The following is a 12,895-nucleotide window of genomic DNA, read 5'->3' on the forward strand; positions in this document are numbered from 1 at the left end:
TATGTGGAGCTCTCTTTATCGAAAGAAGAATATACTTCCAATGAGAGCTCCCTAGATTGATTCCTAGGATAAGAGAGTTGCCCTATGAAATGATGAAAAAATTCCATTAAGTTTAGAAGAATTGAAGGTGATGTCAACAAAATATTGTGGCCCCTGCCCATCCCCCACGTGAGCCATCTGTTGTCGGCCCCCAACCAACACATATTCCACTCTCCCCTCCTACCCCTCCTCACAGTCCCCCACCCTGCTCTCATGACTATACCCCTTCCCCACACAAAACCACCACGGTGGGCTTCACAGCTGAACAGGTGAGAAGACAGCTGAAACGTCTCAACCCAAGCAAGGCTGCAGGACCGCATGGTGTCAGTACCAGGGTGCTCAAAGCCTGTGCCCCTCAGCTATGTGGAGTACTTCGCCATGTCTTCAACCTGAGCCTGAGGCTCCGGAGGGTTCCTGTGCTGTGGAAGACGTCCTGCCTTGTCCCTGTGCCGAAGACGCCGCGCCCCAGCAGCCTCAATGACTACAGACCAGTGGCATTGACCTCCCACATTATGAAGATCCTGGAGAGGCTTGTTCTGGAGCTGCTCCGGCCTATGGTTAGGCCACACTTAGATCCCCTCCAGTTCGCTACCAGCCCCGACTAGGAGTTGAGGATGCCATCGTCTACCTGCTGAACCGTGTCTACGCCCACCTGGACAAGCCAGCGAGCACTGTGAGGATCATGTTTTTTGACTTCTCCAGTGCGTTCAACACCATCCGCCCTGCTCTGCTGGGGGAGAAGCTGACAGCGATGCAGGCGGATGCTTTCCTGGTGTCATGGATTCTTGATTACCTGACTGGCAGACCACAGTACGTGTGCTTGCAACACTGTGTGTCCGACAGAGTGATCAGCAGCACTGGGGCTCCACAGGGGACTGTCTTGTCTCCCTTTCTCTTCACCATTTACACCTTGGACTTCAACTACTGCATAGAGTCTTGTCATCTTCAGAAGTTTTCTGATGACTCTGCCATAGTTGGATGCATCAGCAAGCGAGATGAGGCTGAGTACAGGGCCACAGTAGGAAACTTTGTCACATGGTGTGAGCAGAATTATCTGCAGCTTAATGTGGAAAAAGACAAAGAAGCTGGTGGTAGACCTGAGGAGGGCTAAGATACCAGTGACCCCTGTTTCCATCCAGGGGGTCAGTGTGGACATGGTGGAGGATTACAAATACCTGGGGATACGAATTGACAATAAACTGGACTGGTCAAAGAACACTGAGGCTGTCTACAAAAAGGGTCAGAGCCGTCCCTATTTCCTGAGGAGACTGAGGTCCTTTAACATCTGTCGGATGATGCTGAGGATGTTCTACGAGTCTGTGGTGGCCAGTGCTATCATGTTTGCTGTTGTGTGCTGGGGCATCAGGTTGAGGGTAGCAGACGCCAACAGAATCAACAAACTCATTCATAAGGCCAGCGATGTTGTGGGGATGGAACTGGATTCTCTGATGGAGGTGTCTGAAAAGAGGATGCTGTCCAAGTTGCATGCCATCTTGGACAATGTCTCCCATCCACTACATAATGTACTGGTTGGGCACAGGAGTACATTCAGCCAGAGACTCATTCCACTGAGGTGCAACACAGAGCGTCATAGGAAGTCATTCTGCCTGTGGCCATCAAACTTTACAACTCCTCCCTTGGAGGGTCAGACACCCTGAGCCAATAGGCTGGTCCTGGACTTAATTCCTGGCATAATTTACATATTACTATTTACCTATTTATGGTTTTATTGCTATTTAATTATTTATGGTGCATCTGTAATGAAAACCAATTTCCCCTGGGATCAATAAAGTATGACTATGACTATGATCTATCAGTTTCTTCAAAGGGGTGGAAAGGTACATGCTGACAGGAGTTTATTCCAATTTAGGGAACCCAGGTGCAGGAATCAGCTTTTTGGGATTGAGATTGGGAATTGTTTCAGAAGGTAATAAATCATTGGAATTCTCAGTTACAAGCTTACAAGGTAGAAACCTATAGACATTTACACTGGGTGTATTAAAGGATATGGTGAAAGATGGAAAGTGAATCTCAAACATGATCTTACTCATTGAAACAGAAGGCCCCCTTAACCTGTAGCTCATTGTGCTCTCCAATTTGTTCCATCTGGTGTAAAAAGACAGAAAAGACCAAGGCCATATGAATATTGGAATAAGACTTTAAGCAAACTGTTGCGGAATCAGGAACCAATATAGATTAGTTACTTTGTACAATAGAGACCAGCAGATGGATAAGATATCAATTATGGAAGAAAAGCCATGAAAAGCCAACTAGGAGAGGATTAGGATATGCATAATGATGCAGGAGATATCAGTGGAGAAAGGACCATGGTAAAGTCCGAGACTCTATGGCCAGTTGAGTTAGGACTACTGAGTGCTTGAGATATTACTGATGGGAGTCCTGGGCATTATCCTTGATCATTTCCATTGTCGCGTTCATTTATAAAGAACCTTTAAAGGCACTAGGATATTTCTCGGGAACAGTGTTGTGGCATTCTGGGGTCATGGTCGACAGCTCACTGCAGCATTCCTAGCAGCCAGCACTACTTATTGTTCTTGTTTAAAAATGCATTCATGGAATTATGGTGAGATGTTCATTCATTGTTCCCTTTTAGCTCGGGTTATACAGTTATTCACTTGTGTGTTTGTGGGTCGCCCTGCCTGTTACCGGGGTGTGTAATAATCACCTCCCCCATCTGTATATGACCGAGTTATTCTCTCCCCAGATCATAGCGCTCAGTCTGTTTTTGTGCTTATCGCAATAAAAACAGCAGTTGAGCTAAACGAGCTTTTATCATCTGTCATCATGGACCAAATTCTCACCACATTGATGTCAAGAATGGGATTAGAAATTGACAGCAAAATTGAAGATCTATGACATCAGATGGAGCGCCTTAAGACCCAGGAAATGAGTTGAGGGCAGAAGCAATTTTAGCCCCTCCCCTGTGTTGCCCCGCACACCACGAGCCTGGGCTTGTGTCGTTGAGGTGAGGAGGAAACTGACAAGAGGTAGTCTGCGAGACAGGTCAGACAAGCAGCGCGCTGGCCTTGCAGAGCAATCACATGGCAAGGCAGGCCATGTGGCCTTGAACTGCCCCACTTCAGCGCCATGCCACAGCCTCACAGCCAGGTGGTGCCATGAGGGAAATGGCGCTCAAGACCTCCAGCAGAATCCCTCGGCTGTTGGGCCATTTGGGTAAAGAGCAAGTCCTATATGTGGACTGCGTGGTGGAGGGCATCAGATGTCATGTGTTGGTGAACCATCACCATCAACCTTCCAGGTGTCCTCCCCAACACAGACCAGCCATCCCCATAATGGCAGTTCAGCTGGCTATGGTCACTGGCAACTGTGTGGCGATGAGAGGAAAGAGTGCCTCACAATGGCGATAAACACAGTGGAGCACAAGCTGACTTCCGGGAATCTTGCATCATTGGCCTAGACCTGCTGTCCTGCTGCGTGGGCGTGAGGAGATGTGCTGGGGTCAACACTCTACCTCACTGCTGAAGCCATGGCTCTTCAGCAGGGCAGCTCCAGGAAACGGACCAGGTGGGCACAGCAACAACCACCACTGGGCACTCCAGTGCAACTCACCATGCCCATTATCAGCAGCCGCATTGACAGCACTACTGCGGTATCCTCCAGCAAGGCCATCCAGGCAGTGAGAGAACTGCGGCAAGGGCTTGGATCAGGACCAATGACAGCATCTGAAGGACCTCCTGGACCATTGCCTCTATATCTCTGCAGCCAGGAGCAAGGACTGCAGATGCACTGGGCTGGTCCAACACCACATTAACACTGGGGACACCCAGTCCATTTGCATGCAGCCCCTTGCCAAATGCCAGGCAGTGGAGCAGCAGATCAAAGAGATCGTAGCAGCTAGCTTTATCAAGCCCTCCGACAGCCCATGGGCAGCCTCAGTGGTGTTGGTCAGGAAGAAAGATGGGTCGTGGCGGTTCTGCCTAGACTATCACCGTCTCAGTGCGGTGAGCCAAAAGGACTCCCAGCTGCTGCTTCAAATTGATGATGCCCTGGACTGTATCGTGCGTTTGACCTGGTTCCGCTCTCTCGATATCTGCAGTGGCTACTGGTGGGTGGATCTGGTCCTGGAGACTCCGCCCAAGACTGCCTTTGCCGGTGGTCAAGAGCAGTGGCACTTCCAGGTAATGCTGTTTGGCTTGGGTAATGCCCCAGCCACATTTGAGAGACTGATGTGCTGGCTCACATTTCATGGAGTTACTGTATCATCAATTTGGACGATGTCCTGGACAAGCCGTCATTTTTGATGATGCTCTGCGGAACTTGGAAGTGGTCTTTGCTGCCATCCGCTAGGCAAACCTGCACTTCAACTCTGCAAAATGCTGCCTGCTACATCACCAGATAGAGTTCCTGGGCATGTGGTGAGTGCGGAAGGAGTAGCAACTGACCCAGAGAAAGTGGCAGCGGTCAGGATTGGCCTATCCCACCCATCCTCCCGCACTCCCCACTCCACCTGCGATGTCTCCGAACTTCGCAGGTTCCTAGGTCTGGCATCATATTACTGTCACCAGTTCCCTGCACCAGCACACGAAGAAGAAAAGGCCCATCATCTGAACTGACACCTGTGCTGCTGCCTTTGATCAGCTCCAAGCTGCACTCCCCAAGCCCCTGTACTGGCGTACCCTAATCCAGCACGCCTCTTCATTGGTGACACAGCAATGGGGGGCTCAGCATAGTGCTGTCCCAGGAGGGGCACCAAGGAGGACGCTTTATGGCATTCTTCAGCCGCACCCTGAGCCACTCTGAATGGAACCATTGTGTCACCCGCTGGGAGCTCTTGGCTGTGGTCCAGGCCCCCACCACTTCCGCCCCTTCCTCTTCGGCCGATTGTTCCTGCTTCATATGGACCATGCATCACTGACCTGGCTATTGAGCTTCCGCAATCCCAAGGGGCAGCTGGCACGGTGGCTGGGGACTCTCCAGAACTATGATTTTAAGTTACTGCATCACACCGGAAGGCATCAGAGCAATGTTGGCATCGGAAGGCATCGGAGCTACAGGAACGGAGCCAGGAGCAAGAGGCGGAGGCGACACTTCAGGTGGCAGCCGGCAGAGACCTCCCCACCATTGAACACCAGCAGCTGAGCGGCGAGCAGGAGACTGATCACATGCTGGCCCAGGTGAGGGGATGGCTGAGAGTGAGACAGTGGCTGGGCTGGACAGATGACTGCCCTGGATCCAGAGACCAAAGCCCTAAACTCTCAGTGGGGCACACAGGAGGTGTGCAACAAGGTGCTGTTCCAGGACGCCACAGTGGTGCAGTCAGTGAAACGGAGGGGGCTGGTATTTTTGGAGTGGCAAAGATGCTGGACAAGCTGTGCAAATGCTTCTACTGGCCTGGGAGCAAGCAGGATGTGGAGCTGTTCATGCACCGCTGCAATGGGTGCACGTTCCAGAAGGGGCCAGGCCGCCAGTCTAAGGCGCTAATGCAGCGTGTAGGGGTGGAAACACCGAACCCCTTCCCCACACCAACACCAGGAACTGCTATGTTCTAGTGGCCATGGATTACTTCACGAAGTGGCCAGAGGCGTACGTGGTCGTGAACCAGAGCGCTACCACCAGCGCTGAGAGACTCATGGTGGAGTTCTTCTGTCACTTCAGTGCCCCTGAGGAACTCCACAGCAAACCGCTGCAACTTTGAGGCGCAGGTGTTTGGCAAGGTCTGCAAGTGGCTGGGAATCACCAAAACGCAGACCACCCTGCTTCATCCGCAAAGTGATGGGCTGGTGGAGCGCTTTAACCACACCCTAGCTACGCAGCTTGCCATCCTTGTTAGCCAGCGGCAGCGCGATTTGGATTGCCACCTACCCTTAGTATTGTGGTCATACCGGACAGCAGGTCAGGAGAGCAGCAGGTGTACGCTGGCTGTGCTCACGTTCGGCTGGGAACTATACATGCTGGTGGATCTGGTGTCTGGCCCCCCCTCCTGAGCCAGAGGTTCCTGGGGAGGCCAGGTTGGAGTACCTGCAGCACCTCAGGGGCGCTTGTGGGCTGTTCGTGATATGGCTCAGCAGAAACAAAGCACAGCTAACAGCTGCCAAAAATGGGCTTATGATGCCCACAGCCGGGGACAGGACTTCACTGCGGGTGACTAAGTATGGGTCTGCTGCTCCACCCAGAGGAAGGGACTATCCCCCAAGCTTGGAAGCCACTGGAAGGGGCTGGGAAAGGTGCTCGACCACACCTCCGATGTGGCACATCAAGTGCAGTTGCCTGAGTAGCGGAAGTCAGTCGTGCTGCACAGGCACCAGCTGGCACCGTATCAGTCCTTGGTCACCACTGATCCAGAGAGGCTGAAAGAAGGAAGTGACACTCTGGGTGCCCTGCCTCTTACCTCACCAAACAGTGCCTCCCTGGCGGGAGGGGCTCCAGTTACCCTCCAGCACCGCGGGCAGCGGCGTCGACCACCATAGGGAATTTGGGACTTTATTGTGGATTCTGAGGTTGCCAGGGATGGGTGACCACCCAGGTGGGGGCAGTGTGGTACTCTGGGGTCATGGTTGACAGCTCACTGCAGCATTTCTAGCAGCCAGTGCTATTTATTGTTCTTGTTTAAAAATGCATTCGTGGAATTATGGTGAAATGCTCAAGTTAATTTATTGTTCCACTTTAGCTCGGGTTATACAGTTATTCGCATGTGTGTTTGTGGGTCACCCTGACTGTAACCAGGGTGTGTAATAATCTTCCCCCCCCCACCCCCCATCTGTATGTGACTGAGTAGTTCTCTCCCCAGGTCAGAGTGCTCGGTCTGTTTCTGTGCTTATCACAATAAAAGCGGCAGGTGAGCTAAACAAACTTTTCCTGTCTATCATCATGGACCAAATGCTCGCCACAGTATCAACGAAAATTTGTAAACTGAACCTCACTGGAGACACCGAGGCACAGGACAAAAGTTTAGTCTTTGATGTTGGACAAAAAGTCAAAATGACAACAAGATTTTAAGAAACAACTGGAGAGAATCAGAGACCAGTTGAAGAATGGCATTGGCAACACTACTGGACTGAAAAAAATTAGGCATCTCCAAATCAAACCTCACATTACATTTAGGGATATTATAGTTAATGTACCACTTCAACCATGTATATATATGTATACAGACATTGCAGCGTCCCCAGGCTAACTTCTCTCAGCAAAGTGCAGAAGTAACAGAAGAGAGAGAGAAGCAGCATTACAAAGAAAACAGATAACAGTAAGGAACAAAAAAAACCTCCAGCAAATACTATCATTTAGAAAAATGGTTAGAATATTATTGATATTTAATTGCTTCTATACTTAAACTGTATATTTTGTATTGTACATTAACAATAACAAGAAAATGCAGAGTTTACATGCTATTTATTTTTAGAATCTTACTTGAAATTGCTGTTGATGAGGTCTTCACCCCATTTCATACCCTCGGAGCAGTTGAGGAAACTATAGCAGCCATCGAGGATCATTTGGGTGTAGTTAACCAAGGAATCTTGCACAAGGTATCGGAGGGAGTCCTGGAGGTTATACTTGATCATTTCCATCATCATGTGCAGCTTGGATTTGCGATAAACCTCCCAGTTAGATTCACGCAAGTTAAACCAACCTTTCCGAACATCCCATAGGCTACTACGTAGAACTTTCTTCAATGTGTTGATCCAGCTATCACTGAGAAATAATTGTATCTGAAATTCAATTAGAACAACTAAGTTATGAGACCAAACACTATATTACATGGAAAATTTACATTACAGCAGGAGTTGTGCAGGTGGCCTACCCCGGCGTTGAACAAGTTCCACTGGTTGGCGTTTGCTATCTCCCTTGATGTCTGATGTATCATGCACATTTGAACAGGCAATACATGAAAAAAGCTTGCACAGGATTCAAATTTACTATCTACCTTTAGCTCTATTGTCAAATAATAATACATGTAAAATATACGGTATGTTGATCTTCAGAGACTTAGACAATTTAGCAACTTTACACAGCAAAGTGCAGATACAGACCATTCCTGATGAAGACCTGTGACAACAAATACTTACGTTCTGTACAAGCCCCACTTTATCATACGATTGTCTGACATAAAATGACTCTTACAGTGGTCAAAGTTTATCAGGATGTCCTCAGAGCAAGACATTAGGTCTTTGTCCCAACGATTACTCACTGCTTGGAGCCCATTCCACTTGACAAAAGTTGTCAGGTGCTAGCTGGGGTTGAGGAACAAATGGCGGGGGGGGGGCGGGGGTGTGATAGGTTAACTTAACTGCATTTCAAAACACAAAAGAGGTGCAAGAGGACCTCAGAAAGCATGTCCAATCAGTGAATGGAAATCAATAATACTAGAATTCTGTATTAAAAACACTGAGAAGCAGCCTTTACTATTTCCTTTTCTATTAGTGTGATCTAACGCAAGATTAGGTATAGACTTAACTGCTTTTCATTTCTTCACCTACAGAAATAAACAGGACCTTGGTGACCTGCAATAATACTTGCGGTAATTCCATGATTCATGCTGTTCTTTTCCCTCTGCCATTTATCTGAATTGAAATTGATTTTCTAATTTCTCACCCACTCAGCAATTCTATAAACATCCTCTTACATCTAGCCAATAGAACTTCCACGTTACTGGAGAGCTGCTCCAGATTTTCATGACCCTAACAACCATTTATCTGGGGAAGGGTCCCAAAATGTTAACTGGTTTCTCTTTCCACAGAGGCTGCTTGAATAGCTGAGCTCTTCCTGCAGTTTTTCTGTTTTTGTTTCAGAATCCAGCATCTGAAGTTTTACTTATTTTCAATTTCTAGCCACCCTACTATCGAAAAGAAAAAAGGCAATACATAGTGTTCTTTGATTCAGATTCAAATTTATGTATCACATATACATTGAGACATACAGTGAAATACGTCTTTTGCATTAACATTCAACACACCCAAAGATGTGCTGGAGGCAGCTCACAAATGTTGCCACACATTCCGGCACCAATATAGCATGCCCAGAGTGCTTGGCAGAACAACACAGAATGCAACAAGCAACAAAACAGCAACAACAGGCCCCTTTCCTCTCTCCCGCCCACCCACACAGATGACCCTCCATCTCCAGGAAAGGCCTTCAGGTTTCGAGCATCGGGCTACGACTTCCGGACTTCAATATCAAAGACCCTCAGACTTTGATATCTCTAGTATCTTTGGTTTTGTTCAACAATCATCAATCAAATGGTTACTAAAACTAACAAAAAGAAATGATGCTGCCTAAGCCAGTACCTGTGCATGTGCCTGGGACTGAATCTGTTCAAATTCTTCTAATCGGACAGTTTTAATGAAGGTTACAAAAAAAAGAGACATGGCTGCCACTTTGTTGCATTCAGCATGCACTTTACACAAGGCAACTATCACTTCCGGTTTCGTCAACAGGGTGTTAAAGGAAAATGCCTTTTTCATTTGATTAAATGAATAATCTGGGAGTTGTACAAGCCCTGAAGAGAGAAAAGAACATCATTATTTTCATTACACAGTAGAAAGATGTGGTATTATTCTTCAAAGTGAAGTTGAGTTGTGTTGCCGCAATGAAGGCGGATATTCTGTGTGGGAATGGGATGGAGATCTAATGTGACAGGCAACAGGAAACTTGAATTCATACTTAGGGATGCTCTGCAATGTGGTTCCCCAATTGCATTTAGATTGTTCACTGTTAAGAAGACTACAACATGAGGAAAACAAAATACACTAAGTTCGAAGAAACCCAAGTAAACCATGATTTCACCTGAAAACTGCAATTGTGATCCTAGCTAGTGGGAAAGAAGAGACAAAGGTGGGCAATTCCTGTGGTTGTAAGGGGAGGGCTCATGGGAATGGGTATAGGAAATGGAAAACTGAAGATTATCACCCATTATGAACGTTTATGATGGGAAGAAGTTTGATCACTTGTTAGAGCTGAACCTGAACCATGATGGGATATGTCATTTTAGAATAGGTAAATAGAAATCAATAAAAAATGTGAGGGATCTAGCAAATAGTTTAAATACAGATAGAACAGAAAAAATGAACATAGGAAAGAATTGATACTCAGCTCAAGGGACCAAAAGATTCATTGAAAAGTAGCCTAAAAGTTGACTAATTATTAAGTGATAGAAATCCTATTAAGATTAATTTAACCTAACTATAGTACAATATACACAGTGTTTGTAATAAAATAAGAAAACAAGAGGCAATCACATGTTTGCAGAAATCACAAGTGGTCGGGTTAATAGGATATCATTACAAAAAAAATTAGAACTAGTAATTAAATATAGCAAAGTGTATTGAATAGTACAGCAGATTTCAAAGGCAAGTAAATTATTCATGCTGCTACGTCCCAATACTTTATATTCAGAAAAAAAGACAGAGGGAAAATAGAGAGGTGCAGTATCAATACATTTTGGATAACAAAATGAAAATAGGACAAATGAAGCAATTGTAAGGGAAATAACATTAGAACATACATAGTATATAATAAAGGATCAATCACATTAATAGGTGTAGGCTACAGACCATCTAATATTGGAAGAAAGAATGAGGAACGAATTTGAAGAAAGTAATGGAAATGAGTAAAAAAAAGATTATAAGTGGGAGTTTCAACTACTTTAATATGAATTGGACATAAGATGTAGTAAACAAATGAAGGGATGGAGTTCCACGTGTGTTTATATTCTAACCCAACATGCAAAATGCCCAACAACACTTTTTATTAGATCCAGTAACAGAAAATAAACCAAAGCAGATAATTGTGACGAGGACAGGTGCATTCTGACAATTGTAGTCTAAGCATAGTAACTTTATACTAATTAAGAAGGGATGAACATATTTCTTTTCCCTCGAGAAAGGTGGCTGACTTATGACCAAATAGAATCCATCTTATTGTATTAAGAGATCAATTCAATAGTCTTATAACAATGGGATAGAACCTGACCTTGAGCCTAGTAGTACACGCTTTTGGACTTCTGTATCCTTGCCTAATGGAGGATGAGAAGGGAGAATGTCTGGGGTAGGTAGGATCTTTGTTTATGTTGTCCACTAGTTTCTTGTGGTTTTGGGCAGAGTAATTACCATAACAAGCTGTGACACATCCAGATCAGGTGCCTTCTATGGTACATCGATAAAAATTGGTGAGGGTCAAAGGGAACATACCAAATTTCTTTAGTGTCCTGTGGAATAGAGATGTGGGTGAACTTCGTTGGCTGTGCCTTCTGTATGGTTGGACCAGGACAGGATGATGTTCATTCCTAGGTATTTGAAGCTCTCAACTTTTTTTTGACATCGGTACCATTGTTATAATCAGGAAGGGCAGCATGCTCCTGAAGTCAATGACCAGCTCTTTCGTTTTGCAGACATCAAGGGAAAGACTGTTGTACTCACACCATACCACTAGGCTATCTCCTTCCTGTTCACCAATTCATCATTATTTGAGATATGGCCCACTACAGTGGTATCATCTGCAAACTTGTAGATGGTGATAGAGCCAAATCTGGCCATGACAGTAAAGTAAAGGGCTGAGGACGTGGCCTTGTGAGGTGTCAGTATTGAGGATAATTGTGATGGAAGTGTTGCTGCCTATCCTTACTGATTGTGGTCTGATGATCATTCAGGGAGTCATCAATGAGGAAGGGTTGCTGGCCCAAAATGTTAACTAGTTTCTCTTTCCAGCTGCTTGGTTGACTGAGTTAGAACATACATGGAAACTTCAGCAGAGTACAGGCCCCTATGAGATTATGTTGAGCCAACCTTTTAATCTATTCTAAAATCAATTTAATCCTTCCTTCTACATAAATCTCCATTTTTTTGTCATCCATGTGCCTATCTAAGAGACTCTTAAACGTCCATAATGTACCTCCCTCTACCACCACCCTTGGCAGGATGTTTGTTGCATGTACCACCGCCCCCCCCAACTCTCTGTGTAAAAAACTTACTTCCGACATCTCTCCTATATTTTCCTCCAGTCACCTCAAAATCAAGCCCCCTCATGTTAGCCATTTCCACCCTGGGAAAAAGTCTCTTCCTATCCACATTATATATGCTTCTTATCATCTTGTACACCTCTATCAAGTTGCCTCTCATCCTCCTTTACTCTGAAGAGAAAAGCCCGAGTTTGCTCAACCTAACTTAACAGGTCTTGCTCTCTAAGTCTGGTAAATATCCTCTGCACTCTCTCTAAATCTTCCACACCTTTCCTATAATGACATGACCAGAGCTGAACACAAGACTGCAAGCGTGTTCTAACCAGGGTTTTATATAGCTGCAACACTCCTTGCAGCTCTTGAACTCAGTCCTCCAGTTCTTCCAGCATTTATGTTTATGTTTCAGACCGTAGCTACTGTAGTTTGATTGGTTTTCCTGGGCACAAAAATTTTGGTGCCTGATTCCTGCCATGCTGTGTGAAACTTCGGATCAGGATTCATTTTCTGCAAGTCTGCTAGTTCTTTTTCCAACATCAATATAGCTGAATTTAAGAAGTTATCTTTGAACAGTTGAGGCTAACTTCAACTGGAGCTAGGCACTCACAATATTAGACCTCTGCTAGAGCTTCAACCAATGAACTATGCTGTTGTGCCAGCTGAACATTGAAATAATTGAAGTGAACAGACAGCAAGGGGGAATGCTACCTGTATTGTAGTCAAGTAGTACAGGCTACACACCCAAAATGCTGGTGGAACGCAGCAGGCCAGGCAGCATCTATTGGAAGAGGTACAGTCGACATTACGGACCAAGACCCTTTGTCAGGACTCACTCCAACCTCACTCCTTCCGAACGCTCTGTTCTCCATAAAAAAACAGTCTCGGCCCAAAACGTCGACTGTACCTCTTCCAATAGATGCTGCCTGG

At 45.9% G+C, this 12,895-nt stretch overlaps 1 protein-coding gene across 1 annotated transcript in view; it reads right to left on the reverse strand.

Moving 5' to 3' along the window:
• dnah1 (dynein, axonemal, heavy chain 1) overlaps positions 1 to 12,895 on the reverse strand; it is a 393,587-nt gene that overhangs the window by 337,580 nt on the left and 43,112 nt on the right. Inside the window, exons 10-11 of the mRNA XM_063068377.1 lie at positions 9,303 to 9,514; positions 7,429 to 7,727 (exon numbers count right to left, since the gene is read on the reverse strand). Of these exons, the coding sequence (XP_062924447.1) occupies positions 7,429 to 7,727; positions 9,303 to 9,514 (511 nt within the window). The remainder of the gene's footprint in view (positions 1 to 7,428; positions 7,728 to 9,302; positions 9,515 to 12,895) is intronic.

Source organism: Mobula hypostoma, chromosome 15 (assembly GCF_963921235.1).
Source record: "Mobula hypostoma chromosome 15, sMobHyp1.1, whole genome shotgun sequence".
Lineage (NCBI taxonomy): Eukaryota > Metazoa > Chordata > Chondrichthyes > Myliobatiformes > Myliobatidae > Mobula > Mobula hypostoma.